This window comes from Orbicella faveolata, unplaced genomic scaffold (genome assembly GCF_042242905.1).
Source record: "Orbicella faveolata isolate gen_17 unplaced genomic scaffold, um_ofav_v1 contig_47, whole genome shotgun sequence".
NCBI lineage: Eukaryota > Metazoa > Cnidaria > Anthozoa > Scleractinia > Merulinidae > Orbicella > Orbicella faveolata.
The window spans coordinates 17,181,851-17,209,072 of NW_028301577.1; the positions used below are offsets into that span (position 1 = coordinate 17,181,851).

General features: G+C 37.7%; 2 protein-coding genes and 2 long non-coding RNA genes across 5 annotated transcripts; 2 read left to right on the forward strand and 2 right to left on the reverse strand.

The window, feature by feature from the left end:
• The first annotated feature begins 12 nt into the window (after positions 1-12).
• LOC149097412 (uncharacterized) lies at positions 13-2,112 on the forward strand. The gene is made up of 2 exons (XR_016204385.1): positions 13-307; positions 1,624-2,112. It is a non-coding gene; the product is annotated as an uncharacterized LOC149097412 (long non-coding RNA).
• Positions 1,732-14,572, reverse strand: LOC110064748 (carbonic anhydrase 2-like). Of its 2 annotated transcripts, XM_020771848.2 has the most exons (9): positions 14,492-14,572; positions 8,927-9,014; positions 8,526-8,723; positions 6,257-6,375; positions 5,086-5,193; positions 4,654-4,716; positions 3,230-3,284; positions 3,039-3,145; positions 1,732-2,285 (listed from the first exon to the last, which is right to left on the reverse strand). In XM_020771848.2, exons 2-9 carry the CDS (start codon positions 8,955-8,957, stop codon positions 2,178-2,180), a joined length of 789 nt encoding a protein of 262 aa, XP_020627507.1. In that variant the 5' UTR covers positions 8,958-9,014; positions 14,492-14,572; the 3' UTR covers positions 1,732-2,177. The 2 variants fall into 2 exon arrangements, with proteins under 2 accessions (XP_020627507.1, XP_089136629.1); XM_089280503.1 differs by lacking the exon at positions 14,492-14,572 and having other exon boundaries at positions 8,927-9,061.
• Positions 11,758-17,236, forward strand: LOC149097413 (uncharacterized). The gene is made up of 2 exons (XR_016204386.1): positions 11,758-13,693; positions 13,724-17,236. It is a non-coding gene; the product is annotated as an uncharacterized LOC149097413 (long non-coding RNA).
• Positions 14,894-27,195, reverse strand: LOC110064758 (deoxynucleotidyltransferase terminal-interacting protein 1-like). The gene is made up of 16 exons (XM_020771857.2): positions 27,057-27,195; positions 24,523-24,586; positions 24,348-24,406; positions 24,145-24,186; positions 23,801-23,903; positions 22,674-22,769; positions 21,831-21,878; positions 21,258-21,299; positions 20,766-20,797; positions 19,762-19,816; positions 19,496-19,554; positions 18,986-19,046; positions 18,558-18,626; positions 18,390-18,445; positions 17,917-18,002; positions 14,894-17,543 (listed from the first exon to the last, which is right to left on the reverse strand). The coding sequence occupies exons 1-16, from the start codon at positions 27,146-27,148 to the stop codon at positions 17,389-17,391; spliced, it is 1,119 nt and encodes a 372-aa protein (XP_020627516.2). The 5' UTR covers positions 27,149-27,195; the 3' UTR covers positions 14,894-17,388.
• Positions 27,196-27,222: the final 27 nt, after the last annotated feature.

Genomic DNA, 27,222 nt, shown 5'->3' on the forward strand with positions numbered 1-27,222 from the left:
TTCTCTCTCCCACAAACGGTCAAACATGATCACATTTATTACCCTGAGAGTTCCCTGAGAGATTTTTTTTCCTCTGGCACCTAGGGTACACATTCATCAATGTAGACATGCAGGCCGTAAAATGAGGTGTTCAGTAAGAACCATTTTATTTAAAAGCTTATCCAGGTATTTGATAGAATAATTTATCAGAATGAACTGCCCACTCTGCACACTGTAAACTTTTTCATCTTTCAGTCTGAGAGCTAATCAAAAACACGCTAACCGGAGCCCCAAGGGGTAGGAATTCCCTTATCCATGGGCTATATAGGTAAGCTTATGTGTAGCCCCAAAGGCTATAGTTTTTGAGCGGTTTTGGTCTGAAAAAGGTATAGATTTTGACCTTTTTGGTCTGAGATAGGGTGTTTTTCACCCGGGCTTGGCATATTTGGGTATTTTGCCTACATATGTTATTAGATGTTTTGGTCACGTGTAGCATCGCTGTATATTTTTAAGAGTTGTGCAGTATTTTGACGAACCCGTAGAGCGAGTCAAAATACATACAATGAGTAAAAATATAAAGCGATACTACACACCAAAACATCTAATAGACAATAAATTGTAGACAATAAATTTATCAATGAAAGGAGAGAGTGTGACAGTTTTGCGTGTGCGCGTCATCCTGTGTGGCAAACAGGTTTTCTACTGTACAAATAACTGTACAATATCGCTGTATATTTGTACTGCTATTTGGATGGTATTCGCTGCAGTTGCATAATAACAAGAAATATTCTTTTTCCATATCAACATTGGCAAATTTGTAGCCCTTTTCAAATGGTAACACAAATGGAAGCCATTTCTTGTTAGCTGTGGTCGTGCAAATGTGGTCTGAAAATGGGGTAAAGATTTTTGGCTCAGGTCCAAAATAGGGTAGGAAAAATCACAAATCTTGGTCTAATATAGGGTAAAGGTCTCAAGATTTGTGCTGCACACCCCCACCAAAAGCTTTGGGGTGTACTCCACGGGAACCAGAGTGATATTCGGCTTAACCTGAGTGACATATTTCAGGCAAACCAGTGTACAGACATTCACTACCAGAAGCCTGAATAATCCTGTTTAAAGTTAGCACTCAACAGTTGAAATAACACAATACTGTAGTTTGCAGTCTGCATTTTACCCCTGGTCTGCAGTCGTTATTTTACAATGAGTCTGCATTTTAACCTCAGTCTGCAGTCTGCGTTTTACGCTGTCAGACCCTATTCTTAATGTAATATGGCCTACTATGGCACCCAATATTTGTGCCATATTTAAAACACTCAGCATTAAAGGAGACCCTACTTGGATCTCACCAGTAATCCAGAAATGAGAATGGCTCATGGCAAGCTGTAGGCAAAACTGAAGATCAAAAAATACATTGAAGGTAATTTGGACCAGCAATAATGGGTGTCTGAGCATTAAAATTAATGTGTTGGTAGGTGGGTGGTTTTCGTTTTGTCTGACAATTTAACTTGGAAATGCTTAAAATATATCTCAAATCAGATCGAGAGCCCAAGAGGTGGCATGTGTCTAAACTTGGTGCAGTAAGTTTGTTTTTTTGTTTTTTGTTTAGCTCCATCTTCATGTGCCTTAATCTGCTTTAATTCTCAGAAAAGAAGCCACTGCAATACATGTGAGCATGTTAATACATGGACATCGTAATGTATGTTTTACTCATTCAATACTAGACAGTGAAACTAAAACAACAGACAAACAAACCACCTTTAATGGTTTTGCAATTTAATCACCTCTAAGCAAGTCATTACTGAAGTCAGTCAAACTAATTAACATAATTAAAACAAATCACTCTTATTGTTTTTGCAACTTAATCACCCCAAAGCAAAACAGTTACTCGATTCTTGGCCAAAGACACAAAAAAGCATTTAATGCTCTAAATTTTTATCAATATCTTACACAAAGCCTAAACAACATCAGACGCTGACAGTCGTCTCACAATTAACCCTAAATAAATACTTCATTTGTTATTCACATTACCTAATTAAGTATCAGCTTCTCACTAATTCGGCCTGTAAAAGTTATTTAAAAACTGTACATTTGCTAAATTTGTTTGCTAAGAAAAATATTTGGTCCCATGGAAATGGCCCACACACACACACACACAATGCAAAGCTGTAGATTATGAAGTCAGTTTGAGTCATTTTCATTCAATTAAAGGAAGTTGCAACTGTGCGATGATGAAGAGGACATGGTGGACGATAGTTTCCAACCATTGGCTTTCCACTTGCATCATCAAGGGCCCTGAAGGCTGCCATCTAAAGAAGGAAGGAAACAAAAAAATTCCAGGGTGAGTAGGATTATAATGGATTATGGATTATGGACAAAAATTGTGTTGTTACAATTGGTAAGCAATTTGAGTTATCAGGACTGGGGCAGTTGTAACTACTGTGCCAGAGACATTGCTAGTAGAAAACATGTACCGTGTTTCTATCAATTTATAGAAACACGAGTGGAAGTTTGGGAGAACGAGAAATGCTGTGGGAACACGAGCCGCAGGCGAGTGTTTCCACAGCTTTTTCGAGTTCTCCGAAACTTTCACGAGTGTTTCTTTAACTCGATAGAAACACAGAGAACATGTTTTCTATTTCTTTTGGAAAACACTGCGACAAAAAATGGAAAACAACTTGTTAACTTTGATTATCAAAATGTAAATTCTCTTTGCTCGTGCCATCATCATGTCAACCGCTTGTGCTATTTCTGTGTTTCTATCGAGTTATAGAAACATGGTTTTTAACCAATCAGCGTGCGTATTTTCTTAGGACTGTTTTCTAAATTCAAGCAGTTTAGGTTGCCCATAGATCTGACTGAGGACATGAACACTGTAGATGCAAAGAGTCCTGTTCAAAGATATTGTGCAAGGTCTGCAACTGTGACCTTGTGACTCGGTACAACTCAAATGCAACCACGACAAGTGACAAATTGTTCAATAGACTGTACTGTTCAAAAACACACTCTTGACTTGGAAATAATTCAAGTCTTTGTGAGTATAGACAAGGTGAAAAAGATACCTGAGCTGCAGACACTTCAATAGGTTCCTTAAATACAATCCACTTGACGCATTCTGCCAGAGGAGGAGTGGTCAGTGAACCGTCATAAGTATAATAATCTGTCAAAGCTGCAAAATGAAGAAAAAATCCACAGTTAATTTCAAAATAAAGGAAGTAGGAACTGTGAGTGAACAGTAGAACATCATATATACCTTGAGGCAAAGCAGCTCTCATGTCATACTTGTCAGGGATTGGAACAGAGCTACCCTAAAAAAAAACACTTCTAGTCAGTCTAAATTAGGCCATAACAATATAAATTATATACAGTATTGAAAGTAATATGATTTAACTGGATTCTATCTCTTCTCATTATTATATAACTTATAGAGCGTTTTCACGTGATGTCATCAAATTCTTAAATCCAAAACTAAAGAGCCACCAAAGTTTTTATCCTCATCAGGCATAAGAGGTACTAAAGTTATATTTGTTTACAACTTTCCAGCTCAATAGCGCCCTTCGTTTGGAAACTAGCACATTTTGATTTTCGAAGTTAGGCGCTGAGTGAGATAAAGCTATGATCACGTTTGTCCAAAATATGTATTAATCTTGTGATTTTTAACCATTTAAGACGTTGTCGTATTTGGAAAAGTGTTTATTTAAATGTTTATTTGTTCAGTGCAGATAATCATTGTCCCAGATAACCACTGTCCCAGATAACCAAAGTAAGTTCCAGATGTTAACACTATTTTCCGGCTGTCACGTTGGTTTACCACAGAACACGAATATGGTGGCTCCATACTAGGCTCTGTAAATTTGCGTGGAACATTTCAACGAATATCTCAACTTTGGGACAATGCACACACCTTAAACTTGGAGAACTGTCTTCTTTATTCATCTTCTGTAAAATCACAATTTCTTGACCTTATCCACTGAATGGTTTTAGATTTTATTTTTTTGTTGCATGACAATGAAAACGCTCTACTGGAAGCATATAACATATCTATTCAACATTGTTTTCATAACCACTTTCCAATTTGATTAGCTTTTTGTTATTGCAAGTTGTGAATATATAATGCTAATATGTTGCTATAAATTATTGTTGTAAATATTGCTGTTGTGATGATAACAAGTGAATATTAGGTACAACACAGACATACACTGCATCTGCTATAGTCAAGGTGGGAATTATGAACTAGTAACTTACAATTAAATGCAGGTCTTTGTATTAACCACGATTCGCAGATCATTAACACAGAATATCCATTGAATAAAACAGCTAGGGGTTACAAATCTAAAAAACACTGCTTTTGTAGAGAGCAAACTTTTGCCAGGAATTAAGCCAAATAACCAGGAAACAAGAGAATCAGTTTTTTTTATAGGAAAGTGGAATAGTACCGGTATATCAGTAAATTTAAAAAAAAAACTAAATATTCTATGTAATTAAGTTTTATGCTGAGATTGCTATCAACTTTCAGGACAACCTCCATCGCTTCACTGTGCTGCCAGATGTAACCCCTTGTGACTAAACACCAACTGATGGCACACTCAACATCTTAGCAAAACAGTCCAACCCACTGTTGGATCAGATCAGTTTCTTAACCAGTTTTACATTAGGCAAGAATAACAAAGTCGTTACCCCAGCTTTCACTTTAGGAAACAAGTCCGTTATTGGTTTTAGGCCTGTATTTTCTTTTCCAACCTGCAAAAGAAAATTTTACTGATTACTTGTGCAATAAAATAGTATTATAATCGTGCAGCGTGGTTCCAGGAAATGTACATACCCATCTCAAGGAAAGTTATTAGAAAATTGAGGGGAGGACAGTTTCCAAAGCAAATGTTTTAATGGATAATAAGTAGGTCCTTCCTTCCTCCTCAACTAGAATTTTCAGAAAGGTGGGAGACTGAGTTCTGAAACCAAAAATTATTCTATGGACAGGTAACTGCATGATGAATTTCTTCACTACATTTGAAGATGGCACACTGTGAAGTGTTTTAGCCAGAGAAAAATGTTGTATCTTTCCCTTAACTTGCTGTTCATAAGAATTAACATAAATTTAAAAGGTTATACCTTTAAGAAAAATCCCAATACGCATAAACCATTTGGGTCACCAGAGCCAACTGCATCTTTGAAAGTGCTATAATTGGCTGACTCACAATTCCAGTGAACTAAATGTAACTGAAACAAATAACAACCAACAAAGAGTAAATTAAAATGAATCAATAAAAGTACTTGGTTATCCTACGTGTGTGTGTGTGTGGGGGGGGGGGGGGGGGATGGAGGGGGGGCAACAGGAGGGCAGGAGCCATGGAGAATAGCAGGTGTATTTTGACCAAGCAAGTGCCATCTTGGATTCAAAATTTGGAAAAGGCTTGGGGAGAGATGAAAATGAGTCCAACATGGCGGCAAATCTACCTGATCGCGAGCTAATGCTGTAATTCGTGAACACATGGGAAACACCTGCACTGTAGGCTAAATAAGAGGCAGGAGGGATATGGAAGGTAGGAAAGGTAAGGACAGGAAGCAGGGGTTTTTTAGGGCAGGATGTGGAAGAGAAACGCAAATACTAATTTTTGCTATTACTTTTTGTCAGTGTGTTTGAATCCTTTCAAAACCAAGAACTTAAAATGCTATCTCATTTGCATTTAGCGTCTTCTGAGCCTTCTGAGAAAGCAAGAAAAAGAATATCTACACACTTTGCAAGGGCTACCAAACCGACTTACTTCTTCATGGTTACGTAAAAGGTCATGAAATGTCATTAGCATCATGAGTGCACAAGTGTCACGTAAACTGTCAAAAGGTGAGCTAGAGGAGCAAGGCCGAGTACCTGACTTGGTTACATAAATATCCCACATCTACGTCATCCAGGACCATTTAGAAACAAAGGAAATGCCTAAGAATTGTGCAGCTAATCAGGATGTGTGTGACAGGAGCAGGATGAAAAAGGGCAGGAGATGAAAGATAAAGGTATGGAAAGTGGAAGGTTCTGACTACCATGTCTTCCCCCAACAACAGTGTTGTATTAAATTGTAAAAGTCATGTAATGTTGCATTGGGTTATAAAGAAAACAAATCACATCTCCTTTGCAATTTCTTTGAAGATCTTGTACAATCCAGAAAGATCCTGTAAGGTTTTTTCACCAGGGTACAAGAAGGTGGGCTCCTCCTCTACACCTGACACTAAATTTTCATTGTTAATGTAATTCAAAATTGTTTCGAAATTTCATCGCTTTGTTACCCACCTCAGCTGGGTACATTTTGCCATTCACCCTGTGTTCAGAGCCCTCAGAGTCATTTCCACCCCAGTGAAAGTGAAATTGCTCAAACTTATATTTTGTGGCCAATGGCCCTCCACACACCTCTGGAATCAAAAAGAATTTGAAAGTGTACTTTGTTAGAGAAACATTGATATGAGTGTAATGACTTAGAAGTGATCTGATAATTACCTTCCCATTAGTCTTTGTACTGGTTTAAGGCTTCCAATGCCCCTTTCTGTCAACTGTGGTTCTCTGTTTATGATTTCCAACCCCCTCACTCCTCCCCCCACCCTCACTCCTCCCCCCACCCTCACTCCTCCCCCACCCTCACTGCCATAAACCAAAAAGGAAAGCTAGAATTTGTGGTAAGGTGAAATAAACACCTAGTTTTTATTATTATTCATTATGTACTTGTTAGATTTTAGAAGTGTACGATTCCTGTGCATTTCTGTAACTGTTGACAAAATAATTTTCTCAAGTAAAGTGAACTATTGTAAGACAAAGTAAAATGACACTCAGTTTACATAGCCCTGTGCAAACATGAAGGAAATTGCAGCTTGGGAACAAACACTTCCAATAAATTTCTTCCAAACTTTTGTAAGTGTTTGTAACAGGTTATGTAAAGAAATAGTGGCTTTTCTTTCTCTTGCTTTATAACACAAAGCTAACCATGTGATGTTCTGATTATTACATAATGTCATCATATTTACATAATGCATGGTCTGATTACATAACATGATAAAAATGCTAAATAGTTCTAACCCCTTTGAACAAATTAAATTGCTTTTGAAATGACCACAATATTGCCTGAGATAATTTGAGAATATTTCATTAATTTTATGTCCAAACAAGCTAACCTGCCATCAATCAAACTGCAGACAAAAGTACTACTTTAACTAGGGTATCATTAGGGTGGTTTAACAAATCAAAATATAAAGATTGGACTTAAAATATTATATTCAGAAAAGCTAACGTACTTTCAATCAAAATACAGACAAAAATACTCCCCTTATATTCTATCAAGGCTGTGCTCAATGATGTGTGCTGTTAATTGTATGGCCTGTCCGTCCTAAGGACGCTGCCCGCAAGCATATGTTGCAATATTCTGCAGTAACCAATTATTGGAAATATTGCCTCATGAAAAATATCCCACATTACTGTCATTAGTTTTGTGAAACTCAAAGGGTTTTTAACTGTTCTTAATAATTAACAAGAGTGTTGTCATTTTGTTTCAAGGAGGTTCAATTTTAATAATATTGTTAAGGCACACCTTATATTTCGATCAGCTGACTTTGCTTTCACACACACACCAAACAGTGAATTCACATGTGCGTGAAACTACACATAATTACTTCAAAAAAAAAAAAATAACTTGCTTGAACTGTTTCACATGCCCTTTCACATGCATTTCACATGATTCCTTCTGGTGTGTTCAACCGGAAAATGTGTCGCAATCAAGAAGACCAAATGTACGCGTTTCAAAGCTCTTATCGTATTATTTTTAGAAAAAATTACGTACAAAATGAAAAAGGAAGCTATTGACTTAAGGGCTCTTCGAATTGATGGTGAATAAATTAACGGCGTTCGTAATAATTTTTTCCAGCACCTGGCAATAAAAACGGTTTTTCATGTTTACTCGTAAATATTGCTTCGGCCAGGTGGGCCCTTTTAGGACATTTCCTAATTGCTTCAGATAGGTGTTTTTCAGTTAAAGAAAGAGAACACCACAGCTTATAAGTTGTTTGGAGGATACCGTGACAATAGCCACTCAAGAGATTAACTGAAATACTTCCTGTGCGCGCACGTCATTAAAACAAGAGCAGGGATTAAAACAAAAATCGTTTAAGTCGTTTCACAAATACATGCAAATTTATAATCTAGACCTTACTCCAGGGAGAAAGCGATAGGAGTCAGAATTTTGCCTGAGTATAAAACTAATATTTAGGAACCGTGTACTTCCAGAGAATAGCATAAACGATATACCGTAGCCGACATGTTCAAAACGCTAACAAAACATCACGCACGCGACTCGTGTATCAACATAGTATTTTCCATTTCTTAATTGAAAAATTGCTAGACCTTTTTAGGTTTTTTAACGGCTTCTCGCTATTTTTCCCATAAAATTTCTTGGCTCCTCGATTTAAAGCTACATTGAGCTACGTTCTGCTTAAATTGTCGTGTACGAATATTACTTCACCTTGTCTATTGTTTGTCATGCATGTACCTGTAGAGGATTTAGTGTTGATTTTGTTACCTGACTGATGGCCGGCGCCCGGTTGGAACTGCACCGAATGACCGTTGTTTAAAAGCTTAGCGTCGGTAAATGCAGGGTACGAAACGACCACTGGCTTAAGTTTCGAGTCGTGCTTGGCTTCACTGGCTTTTAAATCGACAGGCGATTGTCGCTCGCCTGTGCTGGCAATCGGGCACTCCTTATACCAGTTTGCTGGACCTGCAGAGCAGAGCATATATTCCAAACATATCAACAAATTTTAAAAACGCGGATGTCTTAAGACAATTCCAGAAAGAGATTCACGTTTCCATAAATAAAGCTTCAAGATGTACCACTAAAATGAATGAATTTGTTTTAATTTTAAGGTTTTGTGTCCAGTAACCCCACCAAAAAAGCTGTCTACTTATTACATGTAAGCTTACCGTCGTCTTTGCTGTATCCCCAAGGAGCCATTGTCGAACGAATGAAGTATACTCTGAACGCCGAGACTGCAAGATTACTGCACCTCACCTGCAATAGACAGCTTCTTATGTAGACGACGCGGGACGAATATATTAACAAGATAACAAAGAGCGTCCAATAACAAACGTGATTGTGTCTTTTTGAAGCGAAACAATATTAATTATTGTCAAGTGTCAGGCATTGGAGCATGTGAACGGATGTGGTACTTGAACTCGGTGATTATAAATAGTGATAATCCGTTTTCCCACTGACCCAGAAACTTGCTCTTTGATCCAAAAAGGCCCCATTCTTTCAGCTCCTCCCAAACGTGACGGTGTCCGGCTTGTTCTTACACGCTGATAATTTATGGATACTTTGAACACCATCACGTACGGTACGTTCGCATTTCTCGCGGGCAAATGGTTTTGTCAGTGATCACCATATGATTACATAACCATTTCTTCTGATTTCTTTCACTTCATTGCACGTTTTTAACAGTTCTCAAATACGGGTGTAATGAAGGAAACGCTGTGTAAATTGAAAGAAATGTTCATGTAAGAAGCCACTGATGATCTGTCCGCTGCTAGAACATGATGGTGTCAAAATATTGGGCACAAGTAGCACAGGATACCCAAGCTTTCAATCCACTGAGCCCTCCTTTCCCTTCTCGTTGCATCAAATTTCTTCATGACCAATATACAACAAAAAACTGAACATTTTAAAACACTGGCTGGGTTAAAAGAGCAGCGAACACGCAAAGCGCAGTAACGTGAGATATGTAGCTAAAGTGCTGATTGTATATTACAGCTTTCAACATCAGTAGCTGAGTTCATTGTAGTTGACAACCATATAGCGTGAAAACTGGGGCAACCCTAAAATCAGGAATTCGGAATCCGGAATCCGGAATTCGGAATCCGGAAACGGCAATCCGGAAACGGTAATCCGGAAACGGCAATCCGGAAACGGCAATTCGAAATCAGGAATCCGGAATGGTTGAAATTGAGAATGACGATAGAACAAAAATCCACTTAAGCAATGTTCAATAAACAAATATGTTGTTATTGCTCCAGTGATTTGGTTAAACGTCGGTTCACAAACTGCTGTTTATTAAAGTTCTTTAAAAACCCTATAAAACACCGTGACAACTTAACTAAAAGATACAAATAAATTACAAATTAGCTTGCGAAAACAATAGGCCTAGGATAAAAAAACATCTTACACGCTTCGAAAGTTACAAAAGTGAAAGAAAAAAACTAAAGATCAATTTACAAATAACGGTAAAACGATGTCGTATACAACTTGACTTTATCTAAAACCTTAAGTGTTAAATTTACAATTCATAAGCGCTGAAATACAAACTGCGTACATCAACAAACTAAAAACGCGTAAAAGATAATTACCTTGGTGCTGCCTCGATCACCAGAACAATGATAAACTTGGAGAAACTTGTTAACTTGCGGTGAATTAACAGATCTTGCGTCAACTGACCCTGCTAACAAAAAAACTAATCCTTTATAACGCTAGTTGGGTGTCGCGGCGCTTACGCGTGTGCTTTGACGACACCACATAACTTACTAGAAAGATCTAGAAACAAAGTAAGGTACACGCGAAACAAATACGCATGAAAAAGCCTTAAATAAATGAATACACGTCGAAAGAAACGTTAAACAACCATTCATGTTCCATTGGATAAATTATTATCCAGTCAGGGCTAGTGATTTTTAAGGTGGATAGAGTTCGCTTTGATGGCCTATGACCAACCTGACCCCGGCAGGAGCGAAGTTCTTGCCCAGAGAAGACTGGTGAGTAGCACACGCAAAAGACAGAGCATTGACGTAAAAAAGCGATGTTTGCGTGTGATGAATCTTTTAAAGGTAACCGGAATCCCGGAATGCGGAATCCCGGAATGCGGAATCCACAAATCAAAGAAAACACTATCTTCAAATACGCGAAAATTACGTTGCATAGATTTTGCCTGTAAAAATAAAGAGGCCAAGAGGAAAAAGGATCTCACACTTCATCTCTTTTGATACAAGGGTTACCTCCTGTCGAAATTTTTGCAACTCTTATTTCTAGTGAAGACCATGGTTATGATAATCTAAACTAACGTGCGTCATAATTTTGCTTCTAAGCATCCTGAGAGCGACTAAAGGGAACTTGCTAGTATGTGCCATTCTGTTTCAGTGATCTGCAATTTGCTGCAGGTGCAATTTGGTCTTCATGTCCAGGAGATACTGAACAAGTTAGCAATGTCATATAGAACAGGGTTTCCATCAGTGGCAGGAAGCTGTACCTCGACGGTCGCGCCTCTCTCTTTGAATATGCAAAGGTTAACTTAGCTCGTCTAAATAAGTTTGTTTTTCCCAGCATACGAGATTAATAGTTAGAACTTAGAAGTTGTTCAAAACGTGGTTGAAGCTGAAAGCAACGAAGAAAAAAAAATTATTCCCATATTTTTGAACATTGCTGAAGAAGATTATTTCTGTCGTCATTCTCAGTATCAATAATTCGGATTTCGAGATTCCGGTTCCGGATTCCGGATTTCCGATTCCGGATTTCCCATTCCGGAATTCCGATTCCGGATTCTCGATTCCGGATTCTCGATTCTCGATTCTCGATTCCCCATTCCCCATTCCCCATTCCCCATTCCCCATTCTCCATTCTCCATTCCCCATTCCCCATTCCCCATTCCCCATTCCCCATTCCCCATTCCCCATTTCCCATTTCCCATTTCCCATTTCCCATTCCCCATTCTCCTTTTCCGATTCCAGATTCCAGATTTCAGATTCCAGATTTCAGATTCCAGATTTCAGATTCCAGATTTCAGATTCCAGATTTCAGATTCCAGATTCCGGTTTCCGGATTCCATGTTTTAGGGTTGCCCTGATAACTGTGTTATATAATATAACTATAACGCAAGCATGAGAGAACTTTTTGCAAAATGGCCTATAGGTGTTTCGGTAGTGAAAATCATTCATACAAGAGGCTTTGTGGATGAATTATTGCAGTTGGTAACAAAAAAAAAAGATCGACAGAATGTGACGGACGAGGGGACAAGGGAGTTGATCATTTATTTCAAGGAAACGAGGGACTTGTTTGGACTAATTTCAGGGAACAATGGAATTTAGTAACTGGGAACCAGGGAGAAATAGTGAAATTTTCAAGACATCAAGGGATCACGCTACCCCCCTCCCCCCTGGGAGGCCCTTGAATGTGGTTGACAGTCATTTATACGTTTTTGTGTTAGAAGCTGTACATGTAGCAGTCGATCTCAAATATTTATAGCCCGCGAGGCCAGAAGAATAATAGTAGTTAAAATTTAATAATGACAATAATAATGATAATGATAATAATGATAACAAAAACAAAAGTATATTTAAATATAATATTGTCTAATTAAAAATGGCTCACTACTTAAAAATCACCAAAATAAAGTAGAATCACGCCTAATATTTACAAGCCTTATATTACAAGCGGGAACTTTCCTGGCAAGAGAAAAATATATATTTCTTATTAGTGCTAAACACTCCGTTAGGAGTCCAAACCCTTTCATCTTCGTTACAAATCTTCCCCGTCAGCTCCCGTCAATACGACCATTTTCAATGGCTCATTTTTGGTCGTATAAATTAAATTAAAAATTTAAATATTTTAACAAATAGATTTTTAATGAAATTTAAACTGAGGTGTCGTTCTCCTCTTGGGAATATGGGAACCCTGTGCGTCGATAGCGCCGCCTTAAAAGTCAACGTGATCCTTCTAGAAATTTTGCTAAATAACGAATGGTATTACTTATACTCTTATCTATGTTATGTAACAGTGGTTTAGGTTTTATAAAAATAAAGGCCGTGAAAAAGGTACGTGCACAGAGGAGAAATGAATTCATGACGATTGTGTGAAACCAATTTTTATGTGAACTGCATTATAAACCAATTCAGTTTAAACTGGGGTCGTCAAATAAGATAGGCTAATCAAGCTCATTCCCGTAACAAAGAGAATAAGTTGCGTAACTGAACTGTCAGCACTCTAGGTAACTTCCTTTATCATTTGTTAACCAGTTGCTACAGAGACTCCTTTGGATTTCAAGTCTGATTTCCACTCACAGCTCTGTAACAGTTTTCAGCAATGGCTGATTTGCGGGCCTTTGAACCTCAGTTTTCCATCACTATATTCCGGCAGTTGTTTTAGGTTTCGCAATGATGGGTCTATTTTCATGAGTGTCTTTACTCTGTTCAAATGCCGACTGCCTTGAGGGCAAACTCTTTGAGCCGCGCCAAGAACAAATGAGCCATGCTTGAGATCGTGGTGCGACTCTGACAGCTAGGTACGCCCATCCAGAAAAGTTAAACAAAGATCCCTTTACACTGTAACATGCTTAATTAAGACTTAAATTCCTAACGGGGAGATTTGTAAATGCTAAACCAGTTTGAACTGTTCAGTTTTTTTGCCCCTGAAACTAGATTGCCGTTTAATTACTCTTTGGAAAATTCTAGCTATCCTTGGCTTTTACATGGAAAACGACATTTTTAATTTTGCACTTTCAAAAACAGAGCCTAGGTGTTGCGAAAGCGGGGAACTCAACCAAAGAAACTCGAGTGTTCCACCATAATTTAATTCAAAGAGTCAATCTATTTCTTTTATGGCGTAATTCAGAGCAAGGGAGGCACCCCGACGTCAAATGCCTTGAGTTTGTTCTCAGTAGCATCATTGCCTCAGCGTTTGAAAAAAAACCCTCTTTTTGCTGTCGGTGGGTGCAGGACATTAAGCGTGTGTACAAAAAGGTAACAATCGGCTTTTAGCGATTTCCGATGTCTAGTATGGGTTTAAAGGCTAAACAGCTCACAAAAGGGCCCAACGGAGAGAATATCGTCTTTTCGGAACAGATTACTTCACAAACCTATATTGCTCAGGAACACGAATTCTATGTATGAGAATGGACTCGATTTTATCAACTTTGTAGCGGAAAAAATTTGAGGGCCGAAATTTGTCGCCGGTCAAAATTGCAGTCTAAAGGAGTTCTTAAATCCTCTAGCGGGTCACGAGATATGTAAAGATATTTAACTACATAACGCTGGCGTCTTTCCTGACAAAAACATAATGCCGGAAACTTTACTATCATCAGGAATAAAATTACTCCATTAACCACAATTAATTGCAATATGTATAATGGATCTATCAATAAATATATCTCATTAGATGTTTTGGTGTGTAGTATTGCTGTATATTTTTACGACCTCTGGCGTATTTTGACAAGTCCGTAGGGCGAGTCAAAATACAAACGAGAAAAAATATAAAGCGATACTTCACACCAAAACATCTAATGAGAGATTTATTATCCAACTGCTGTAGTCAACAAGTTTATATATGAAAGAGGGAGAGTGTGAGAGTTTTGCGTGCGCGCGCCGACCTGTACGGCAAACAGGTTTTCTACTGTACAAATAACTGTACAATATCGCTGTATATTTGTACTGTTATTTGGACGGTATTCGCTGCAGTTTCATAATAATACACTAAAAGATGGCTTTCGAATCTTATCACATCTAAGTTACCTTTAAATCGAAGCAAGCCTCAAGGAAACAGCAACAAAAAGGCGACACACCGAAACGGAACAAGGACAGAATAGGTTATGAGTAGCCAGGAAATAGAAGATTAAATGCGGCTAAAAATGCGCTATATTTGACGTAACTAAATATCTTGTCAACACAGACACCGAAGCAAAGGGTCAGACTTGAGTGTTTTGAGTATAATTATTTATAGAGGTAAGGTTTACATGAATTTCTCTCTCTCTCTCTGGAATCTTAGAAGCTATCCGCGATAGTAACACGTATCTAGATAGAGCTGATTTTTTTTTTGTCTCTTCAGAATCAACTGATAAACCAAATGCGAGGGCGATGAAAATATCTTGAGAGAAAGTCATAAATTACATCGATAGTCAGTAACGAGACAGACAATAGAATCTTTCTGTGTTCTATTATTGTTTGACCACTATAAAGTTCTAGTAAGGAATATATATTGGTATAGTGAGAGATAATATTTTACAATCTCACTGTACCAATATAGTAAAATATATTGGTATAGTGAGAGATTGTAAAAAAATTAGTTTAAGAACTTATTTTCAAGTGACTTATGTATATTACACACAACCACTGGCGACTAAGCCCTCCCCTGAGTGTCTCATGACTGTGATCAACTTATAATCAAAAGACATTCACAGCAATACAGTGACTTTACGATAGTCACGTGGAACGGAAACAAACCTTTACTGTGGATTTGTAATATTCCGAAATCAGTGACGCAAGACGCACGATCTGATCACGTGCAACTCGTGTTCAAGCTGTACGTTGTTTCCCTACAGCTTTAATATTACATGCTTGGGAAATTACAGAAAAATTCCAATAATAAACCTTCGGGCAATATTTGTTTGAGAGGGTCTTTTTGGCGAACTGGTGGGCTTCGAAAAGGAGGGGAACGCTTATTACCTGAAAAACTTTTTTTTTTTTGAAATGTTTGACATTATACATGTACCTGGATCTGGAAGAACTATAGCCATTAAATGATCACTTACAGACCGAGTCTGAGCATACTGTCCCGGCATAAAATACAAAGCAAGTTCTCCAAAAGGAGACTTGTAATCAGGAGCTATATATCTGAAAGAGTTAAATATATTCGGAGGGTCTTATTATCGATGGTTGAGTTTAGGGGGCTTATTTTGGGGGCTGGGGGGGAGGGTATTATCGGAATTTTACGGTATGTAATAACTGTATGTCATGCACTATCTTATCCAATAGAAAAAGGCGTGTTAGTTGCGGGATATAACAAGCCCTTCATGAAAATAACCCGTTACTAGGGTGAGAGTATTTTAATATACTGACACATTTTTCAGTAAGTCAGCCCATGCCAGTATCCAACTCCTACAGACCTTTTCAGCTTGGGCGGTTTGTTTTCCCATTACAGACCACATGATATTTTCAAGAGAACTGTTCTCAAGTTTATCCATCTAAAAATTATTCACTCATATACACGCTACTATTTGAAAATTTGAAAGAGTATCATCACATGGTCAGAAATGAGGCAACAAACCGCTCAAGCTGAAAAGGTCTGTTTCATGACGAAGTTCAACTTAGGTAGTAGGTATGTATGAGGAATAAGGTAAGTTACCTGATCACTTTACGAAATACGTCGTCTTAGGTTCTGAAAATTTACCAAGAACGTTTATAACTCATCTATACGAATTTAGTATCTGAACTTAGAGTCAACTCTAAACCTGTCCCAAGTCAAATCGCTTTCAATTCAGTGTTCAACAGGAATTCACGAAGAGACGCGCTAACTCAGTTAGTAGGCTGATTTAGCGAGAGAACGGGAACGTCACTTGACGACGGCGCGCGCAGTACAAATACCCAAATATGGTCAGATGACGACTGCAGGGCGCGCGAAATAACCTGGATTCTGTTCTTATTTGACCATATTTGGGTATTGGTACTGCGCGCGCCGTCGTCAAGAGACGTTCCCGTTCTCTTGCTAAATCAGCCTATTGCGTGTTCAACGCGAAAGCTTGAGAGCGGAAGTCTAGCAACGCGGCATTTTCAACTCGAGTTTCACACAGGCGATGGACTTGCCTCGCGCGTCCCACACGCAGAAACTGAGCATTTGCTCAGAGAATAATGATCTAATTTGCTCGTTTAGAGAGAATAAAGACCTCTGCGCCATAAAAAATAAAACGACCGACTTTGAGTAAGTCTAAGGCGACTGGTACAAATCATTAGCGATTTGGCAGGAACATTGCGCTTTTCTCGTACGTTGTCCGTTTGATTGCCTTTTCGCGTTATTCGCAGTGCTGCAGTCAGATCACCAGCTATGTGACAGAGTAATTTTCATGAGTGTCGAAAATTAATTGGTTGTGCATCAAGTAGGCTACATGATTGGCTTAAAAACTCGCGCCACTTTTTCATCCAATCAGAAGTGAAACGAAAACCAATCGTTACTCACTTGCACTCGTTTTCCCGCGCTTTGCGTCAGCTACGTGTAATTACTTCAAGCTTTGATTGGTTCACTGCATTGTCTGTGTCTTTTGTGATTGGCTAAAGTGATTACTTTGGTTTTGGTTTTACGACACTCAACTGAAAATTGCTCTAACTCATGATGGTAATATTTTTTGAAAAGCCACTGAAAAGCTGCTGCAGAACTTTGGATAAAATCCTAAATGCGTGTAGTTTCGTTTGAAAATATTCGTGAAACTCGTTTTCGGCAAGCTTTCAAGTAAATTAGTTCGTCCAGTTATATGGCTCTTATTTTGGGGGAAAAAAAGCCTAACTAGGGAATTAATTAACATGCATTTAAAAAAAAATCAATTCGTGACTTGAAGTCGCTTATGGCTGCAACTGAGACCACAGAATTCTAATTGAGTAAGTTGTCGCTATTCACTCTGAAGCATGTAGCAGTGAATGTTTCACTGTTCCTGTTTGATGTTGTCAGTAGTTTGTGGTGGTGTTTCACTGTGTTGTGTCTGTTCTACCAGTCCTTTCTCTTCTTTTACAGAAGCTGATTGTTCCTCCTTCACTTTGTCTCTGATCTCAGATCGAGCTGTCGCCTCTCGCTTTAATTCTACACAAAAAGATCAAAATGCGATGAAACATTCCACAAGTGACTTGCAGAATCAAACAAAGGGTTTCCTAATAGCCACTTGCCACTTGTCTCGTATGCAGACTTTATAAAGACGACTACATTTGTGTTACATTGACAAGCAGGAATAACATGAAACGATTTCATAGGGAGCATGCAACACGTGCTACTGTACTAAAACAACGCGTGCAAAGATGAGAGGTGATTATCGATATAAAATGTTCTAAAATCACCAACTGAGGTAAGGTTTCTTGATGTACCACTACATTCTCAGAGCTAAAATTAAAAGAAGTGTGTAGTACTGATGAAAGAGAATTTATATTTTAATCTTAGGACTAAAGTCGCTGTAGCTTACTTCTCATGTGGTTTTTCATCTTCTCCAACATTCTGGGAGGTACTTTGAAGCCCTTGATCTCCTCCAGATTGAAACCTTCGTTGTTCCTGTTGAGGACCATTAAGAAATAGAGTTGTAAACTTCTAGAGTGTTCGCAGACCTTGCAGACCTTGTCTTTTCTCTAACATTACCGAGAGCGCAAACAAAATGAAACTGCGCTAGGGTGGCAGGGGAGGGGTTGGGTAAAGGGAAAAAAAGAGATCGTGCTCTCTCTCAAGGCTCTTTAGAGCGCGCTCGCCTCCCTCGCTCACGCTTCAGTGAGGAAAACAACAACAACAAACGACAATGGACAGACTATCAGCTTCGAAACTGTTGCACCTCGTTTGACAAAGTATTATTAATGAGACCTGGGCCAGCCGTTCATGCAGACAACAGCCTGATATAAAGTCGACCTCGATAAAACTGTAAAGTCATGTAAAGTAACAAGTGCTGACCTGTAGTCATGATGAACAGCCAGTTTCCTGATGTCATCAGCTATCATAAGAAATGCCTACAAACAGAACAACAAAGCTTGACAGCTTAACAAAATAAAACACAATGTTCAGGTGTAAGAAAATGTCCACAGAAACAATCATTTAAGGTTATTGGTTCCATCTTGTTACCTTGCCTCCCGTGATAGGCAGTTCATTCTGTTCATAAAGCCACAGTTTATCATCAGAGTCCCCTGAGTACTGTAAAAGACAACAAAGCATTTCGAAATTATGAACTGCCAGTGAAAACCAAGCATGGTTGTCAAGTACACAGAATTTATGGCACTATAAACTTAAAAGGTCATGTCATGGGTGACCAACTGACCAAAAAATTGTGTCAAGTTATAATATTTTCTATGTAAAATTAATGTCCACTGCACTCCCCAGATTAGTCAACCCTTGAACTCAAAGATAACTTAGTAAACATGTAGCCTTCTTGCAAACGATTAAATGTTATATTTAAGCGACAATACCACTTTACTCTCCTACAACCAATCCAACCTCAAAGACTTTGTGACAGCGTTTGCTGCAATGTTGCAAGAATAGCACAAAGTATTTACCTTGAAAAGTTCTGGATGTCTGTAGTAGAGTTTTCCTCTTGTTGCAGCAAAGCCAAGGGCCCTTTAATGAGAAAATAAATAATAAATTATTGCTGAAATACAAAGAAAACAGAACAACTTCATTTATTGCCATGGAACACTTGGACTTGAATTATTAAGGGCGTGTGAACTTATTGTAAAACCTTGTTTTCTTACTCTTTCTTATCTATGTTTGTTTATTCAGTTCCAGGAGAAGTAAAGAATTTTTTGGCCACAAGAGAAATCAAGCCCTTTTCTCTCTATTCAAATATATGATTTCTCCTCAGAATGCAACATCATTATCAAAAGTTATTTCAAGGTTGGCAACAAACAGTTAACAAAGGTAATATATAAAATGTCTTAGCAAATTAAGATACCAATTGAAAGTCAATCTTCATGCCAAAAAAAAAAAATAGCCAAGAGTTTCTAACACTTTTCTCCCCGTGAAATATCAGTCATGCCTTGCCATGATACATAATACTCCAAACTTACTTGTTTGCTTTAACTCCCATAATGAACTCTGTATCTTCATTGATGCTCTCAGGATCCCACTTTCAAAATAAAAGCAATATAAATACACATGCATGTAAAACTTAAAACATGAGAGTTCAAGATTTTTGAATGGAATAATAAGTTTAACAGTTCTTAAAATCAAGAGAGATATTGACAGAAAAACAGGCTCCTGCATACAAGCCAAAATTACACACTTTTCATGATCCAATGAGAAACAGCAAGAACAATGATCTATATGTTATTACCTCACTGGTGATAGCTCTGGTATCAATCTTGTTTGATTTAGCAGGTGATCCATCACTGTACATAAACAACACCTCTTAGTACAGTACATAAATGCAGTACTTTACTCAGATATAGATAAGGTAAGTGGTCAGTGGGTTGCCTAATCAGCTCTTATCAACCTAATGAAGATGATGATGATGATGATGATGATAAAAGATGCATCTATTTTTTCACTTTGAATAACCCTTTGCTAATAGACACACCCTCCCCCACCCCACTCCTGCCCCCAAAGCAAGACCCTCACATGTAGTCAAGCTTCCAGACACAACGCAAGAACTATACCAGTATTTTTATCCCCTTTTAATTACTTCTTGTTCCTAGGGTGACCTTCTCTATTCACAGATGTTGACTGACTTACAATCACACATACATGTACGTTGTTCATTGTGAAGTCTCTCTAGTGTCTTTGATTCTCGATACTGTTTTCATTGTCAGAAATATGTTACAGGTAACTGGCTCTCAGCTTTTTCCTTCTTACTGAAAGAACCCAGTTAAATGAAGCACATGCATAGTAAGTCAAAAAATTTCGATTGAATGAAAATTGCACTCTCGGAAATACGCCTATTTCTCGAGAACCACTCATTAGAATTTCACAAAATTTGGCACGAAAATACTTTAGGAAATAAGTAACTGGTGTTAACTTGTGAGAATTGTTACAAACTTGTTGCATGCAAATTATAAAGAAAATCTAATGACTAGATTTTCTGCAAATAAACAAAACCGATTTTAAAGGCCTGTTTATATTTATTCATATTGCCATGGCAATGGCACATACGTCAGCTTAACCATCAAAAAAACAAAGTTTGCGTTGTTAACTAGCTTGCTGCCATTTTTGATGACTGAGGGATCAAGGGTTTCAGAGAAAAGGTGAATGAAACATAGGTATCAAAAACTGTGTTCAGCCACCTTAAGTTCTCCATCATGTTTTTCACGAATCAACAATTTTTGCTGTAATAAAACTTACCTTTCTTTGTCTACATCAGGTCGTGCCCTCTTCTGCAAAAAAGAATATTATTTTAACTTCTCTGCCAAAAAAACTAATTTTTCTTTTAATCATCTTTCCAGAGTGTGCTGAATTTGATTTATTCATTGCTTCTAAAAAAGGAAACTCTTGCAGTAAACTGGACCTACAGCAACTGCATGTCTGGTGTTTGGTTTTCAGATTACAATCAACTGTTCATTATAAAATGAGCGGCAAACACAAAGGACATTTTCACTGTTTCAGTCTCCAGACTGATATTAGGTTTGAGAAAACCACAACGGCAATGTCTCTAAATAAAAGATTTAACGAGCAATACAATAGCTGTGCATGTGTGAATCCAGACCCCTCAATCTGGAAATGAGCACACTAACCATGAGGCCACCATGCCTTCACAATGAGTCCTATGGCTTCTTTAAACTCTAACATCAGAACACAGTTCATTAATCCTGTTTAAACAGACAGTACATAACTTACTTTTTTGACAATAGCTGGGCTTCCTCCTCTCTCATATCTCATCTGTAACACAAATTCATAAATGGTCACTTGTTATTACTACAATCTATTATATTTATATCTCTCAGATAGTATGCTCACTTGGTCAATTGATTGGCTATATTCTACGATTTGGCCAACTTTCTACATGCTTGACTTTAAATATTTTCATTCTCTGGAGTTAGAGATGCAATAAACATCTTATTACTCTCACTTTTGCAATCCATAGACCTGCACCAATTACATAAATGACACTGAATTCAAATAACATCGAGTTACAAACTCTTAGCTTCTCATCAATGCAAGGCAAAGGCTTTCTAACTTATTGTTATTCAAACATGGTGCCATTTATACAAGAATTATTGTAATTCTATACTGTGACTTTTATTGGGAGAAAACTGGGAAAACAGAAGCATCCAAAGGCACATCTTAGGGCAAGAACATTGAACTTGACTGGTACAAGGTATACATTTCCAGTGACTTTCAAACTAGGATTTCTAAGTTCACTATGTTAACAAAAAAATACAAAAACAAATGGTTTATCTTCATGTCTACCCTGTCTGGAGGGAGCGTCTTGGAGTCCACCCTAAACAGAACTTTAGCCTGTAGAGTAAGCAATATTCAACTGATTAGGAAAGTAATGCGCAAGGGTAAGCTTACAGCCACTGAATGCACCGTCTGCCATTGTCCTCTTTGTGTACATTCTGTAGCCGTAAGCTTAACATACACTTAACTTTGCTGTCTTCAATGACATCTAACTAAGGTAAACTTATGAAAGTAATGACCCCCCTGAAAGTAGTGACCCCCCGAAAGTCAAAACATTGTGGCTGCTAATAAATCCCAAAAGTAGGGCCCCTGAAAATAGCAGGCCCTCCGAAAGTAGTGAGCTGCGTCCCCAAAAATAGTGAGACCAAGGTTCAATAGTACAGTGGAACCCCATTAATACAGACACCAAAGGGACATGATAAAGTGTCTGCATTATCCGGGTGTCCATATTAAGCAGGCTAATTTAAGTGAAAATGTATGAGCTTTTTACTTGTCAGGACAAAGAAAACTGTCCCTATTACGCAGGTGTCCATAGAGAGGGGTTTCATTGTATATTTCTCCTACTCAGGAGTCAGGTGAAAGGTACGTACGGTAACTTGATTCAAAGCACTCTACAACAAGGAAAGATATCACTTAATCAACAGCATCTTTGCTAGATATTGAGCATTTAACAAGCAGAAGTAAATTTGAAGTTTATGTTAGAGCTATCTGGCCTTAGAAACAGCACTGTTTCAGATTCTAAGGGTTTCTCATTTACAATGAACTTGGATAGATTGTAACCACAACAAACCAGACTTGAGTTAAACCTTGATAATGTAGAAAACTACTTTAGCAGTAACACAGTGACTATACCTCATCCAAACTTCGTCTGAGAACAGCTTTTATCTGCTCCTCAGAGACTGACTCACTTGTGTTGTCCTTGATGTTACGTGCTGCCATACGGAACATCTGGAGAAAAAAACATAAACATGGGTCTACAAGGGAACAACTACACTAAAACTTTTCCAGACTGTTTACTCAATCAGCAATTATAATAGCCATGTTTGCTGTTGACCACTTTCCTCATTTTCCTCAAAGGGAGTGCAAACCAGCCAAAAAAATACAGGCAATGTTTTCCTATTATATAGAAAACCACATGCAAACATTTAGGCACTTTTGATGGGAAAAAAATTACACTTATAAATTTTGCACATAACATGATTTTTTTTTCTTATCTTGGAACCCCTTCAATTTAACAGTAAATAATACAAGGTGGTATTATTTCCTATTATTATCAAGTGTAAAACTTTAATGTCATTGTAAAAAAAAACTCGCAAACATCACCTTGGAGTCCAATTTACTGTGTAGGGTTAGACTTCACAAAAACTGCATCATGTTTACAGGCATGTGAAATGAAGACACTACATAACATTTCAGTTTTTAATTCCCTGACAAACGTATCTCAGATAGATATAAACCTACCTACCCAGGTGCTAAAATGGGTACCAGGAAATTCACAAGGATAACCTGACCTTGGCTAGAGTTAAAATATTGGAATATAACCCGTAACAGACAAGCATTACTTACAGAAACTAGAGCACAAATCATGCAAAAGTGAGTGATAATGTAGCTAAAATGGTCTGAATGACCACTTAATGTATATGTTGTAGTTTAAATTTATCTTTTGTTAATAAAGCTTGATAACAGCAGTTTTATTTTTATTTTTAATTTTCTTTGTCTCATATTCACTAGCAATAATCAGAAAAAAAGGAAATATTAAACTGGTTTGAGGACAAATGTAAACCCCCCATAAATTTCAACCATGTTAAAACAGGTACCTTGACATTAGTAGTTCATGCATTGAGCTCCGTAAACAGTTGTACATACACTGTTTTTAAATTAATTTCCTAGAATTAAACAGAAGTCAGAGTAGCCATTTCCTATATATACTCTTAAGATCTAAAAGCTATATGTAAACTAGGGGGAGAGTCATTAAATACCTCTTGGTAGCTCTTTAACATTGCTTCAATTTCTGCATTCAGGGAAGGTTGTAAGGCAGCTCTAACAAGTTCCAAAGCTTTGTTTGCACTTACTGTGCTTCCCCTAGAAAGAAACGGAAATATAGAAGACTTCATATGATATAACTACTTATATTAAATATGTCTTTATTAATCTGGAAGTAGTCAGAAAAGTGCTTTTATTGTACAGAAACTAAATTATAACTTCCTTGCTACCTAATTATCTACCTAATTATATATTATTGTCAAAGATTTACAAAACTCTACTTTTACAGAGAAATGCAGCTTTAAAAAGCAAAATGTTTTGTTGATTAGAAAAAAATTACCTTGTTCGATTATATGAAGCAACAGAGGCATGCATTCGGCTTCTGCAAAAATAAAATACCAATAATTTTTCACCTTAATTTCACCAAATATAACGCACTCTAATTAAAGAAAACATTTACAAATATCACAGGACAAAACACATTAAATTATACATAAATATTATCTACATATGTGCAGCCTGTTCATCATGTTAGTGTTATACCTTCGTTTTGGAAAGTTCTTTGCTGTCATATTAAAAGGGTTGTGTTCATATTCCTGTGACTAAACAAAAGAGGAACACTGTGATTAGTGACCATTGCAAACACTTAGATCCATTTTGAATTGATATCATTTGACGCCTACATGCAAAAATCTTTCTTTCTTAGTTTACAACTTACCGATTTCCCCTTTTTACTCTCTTTGTGATCCTCCAAGCTACTATCCATATCCCTGAAAGCAAGCCTAACACAACTAAAAAGTCAGTAACACAAAAGAAATTGAATAGACCCAGGGACATATACACAAAGCTGTGGTTACGTAGAGTAGATATAGAAAAATGTTACTAAAATGTCCACTGTTTAGTCTTTACAAACCAGTAGGTGACCATTATTCATTTAAAAAAATATATAAAGTTAGGAAGCCTTCTGCAAAACCATATGCTTATTCAAATTATTAAAATGTATTTAAAAACTAAATGTCTAAGATGATGATAATGTCAGTATAATGCATCAGTCAATTCCAGCAGTGCCCATCCCCCACCCCCCCCCCCCCCCGGGCAACCATGGGGCATTTGCTCAAGTTGTCAGTCCCGGGGGTGGGGCATCCGCAATTTTATCGTGACCCGGGGGCTGGGCATTTGATACCCTGGGGCAACCCCCGGGCATTCGACACACGTGTTTTGGAAAGTGCCATGGATGAGTTCATCGGGAAAGATGAGGCATTTGTCGAACAATGGCTTGTCCATCAGGGACTAGAGAAACTTGTTTTTAAAGTTATGTTTTCTCAATTTTAGATATTTCTTCATTACTTGTAAGCACATAAATATAAGCGACAAGGTGAACTATATTTTGTTTATCACAAAGCAATAACTGACTATTTCGCATTTTGCATTCAAAACTAGCCTAGCATTTTTTAAATTCATGAAAGTGGAGTTAAAATACTTAAGGTTTGCGAATTCAAATGATGTGATCTTGAAGACAGATCTTGCAAGCTTGAAATGCAATGCATCGTCATTTAAAATGTCTTGATTCTTCACAGAAAAAGTAGCCTGCGAATACAGGCGCCTATCATCGCTCGCGGCTGGGGGCACGTCCGCCGCAATCCCAGCTATCCTCTAGCAAACTGTTAAAAACAAATATAAAGAAATAAATATACTCAGAATCAACTAACACATACTGTTGTCCTTGAAGTCTTACCGTTGCATTAAAATACTGAACAGTTGACCGTTTTATTCACTGATTAATTAAAAAACTGCGGAGGTGTTGGAAGGCGACGATCCCGGGGGCGGGGCATTTGCCCTCTTTCTTCATCCCCACCCCGGGGCATTTAGACAGCTAATGTTTCCCCACCCCCGGGAATTTGCCCATTTTTTTAAAAAAATGCTAATGCCCGGGGGTTAGCCCGCAGGGGGGATGGGCACTGCTGGAATTGACTGATGCATAATTACGAGAGACTATCTCAAATGAATATTGTAGACTTTGTGAAACAACAAGACTGATTAAATTATATAGCCTGAGAGTGTCTTAGCTTTCAATAAGAAGTTAGAGACCCTAAGGAAAGGAAATGGAAAAACAGCAAGACCAGTGAAGTTTGACTAAAAAAATATAGGAGGATCCAGAGTATCTGAAGGACCATTTGCCACCCCAAAGTAAGTACATGTAGCAAATCAAAAGCTTGCTTATATTGCAGGATGCATAAATTGTGGAGACATGATAAGAGTGTCAGAGTAAAAATTTATTTTAAGTGTAGAATGTGTTGTGATTTTGAACGTATATTCACTCACTGCTAGATAAATTATGCAGTCCTGTACATTCAAATGAGTTTCCATAACAATAGCACATATTTCAAGCTCACTACAAGTCTAGAGTGAAAGTTACTTGTATCACTTGTGAGTCTGTATGGCCAGAGACGAGGGTAACTAAAAAATGGATAGTAGGCGACTCCATCCTGACTATTATCTTGATACATCACTGACACGTTTTCCCTCTCCACCCAGATGTAATCAAAGGCAAGTAACAACAACTACTTCGCGCTGGAGAAATTGTCGTAAATTTAGTGTCAACGTTTGTAAATCACTTGCCCTCACTATCGGACTTTATTAAAACCAAGCGGTATAGATACATCTTTAGTTTCATATGCACTGCGAGTAAGATTCCCCTTGTTTTAAAGACGGACCACTTCCTGAAGGAGTTCTTCCGCTTTTGTCACGATCTGGATTTGTGTAAATTAACACAACTAACTGAATTAGAAAGTTAGACTGAACTTGTCAAGCAAAGTCATATTAAAAGATTGCAACCTAGTGTTGGTTTCTGCAAGATTCTTTTTTATCTTCGCAAAGGGATTTAAATATAAGCTTACATGTAATAAGCTTTACATTTCGAAAAAGAACGATCGATCCACATCCTTGCAAGTTTTTCTTCCCACCGAGGCAAAACACCATAGAAACTGGCCATGTTGTGTTCTATGCTATGTTCTCTTTCTCTCAGATTTGGCTTTACTTTATAGTATTCTATAATTGTTAATTGAAATTAAATTCAGTGAGAGCATAGCACATGAATTATATATATGTGAAAGCTTACTGTAAAAGGTCCCTTAGTTTGCAAGCTTCCATCGAATCATCTGACCTTCCAAGGAAGACTTGCCGTCGCAAACAGCCCATCCATACTAACATCGTTTAAGAAAATAGAAATGATAACAACGAGAGTAAACTTACTTTTGTTTTCTAAATTCTCTTCTAAAACCATATCTATCGTCTGTATTCATTTCAACTTCTCTGAGTGAATGTGCTCCTGGCGGCTCCGCCATTGTTTCTTCCTATTTGACGTAAGTCGTGGAGAGCTGGTGACCTGCAAAAGCGTATGACGTCACACCGGAAAGGG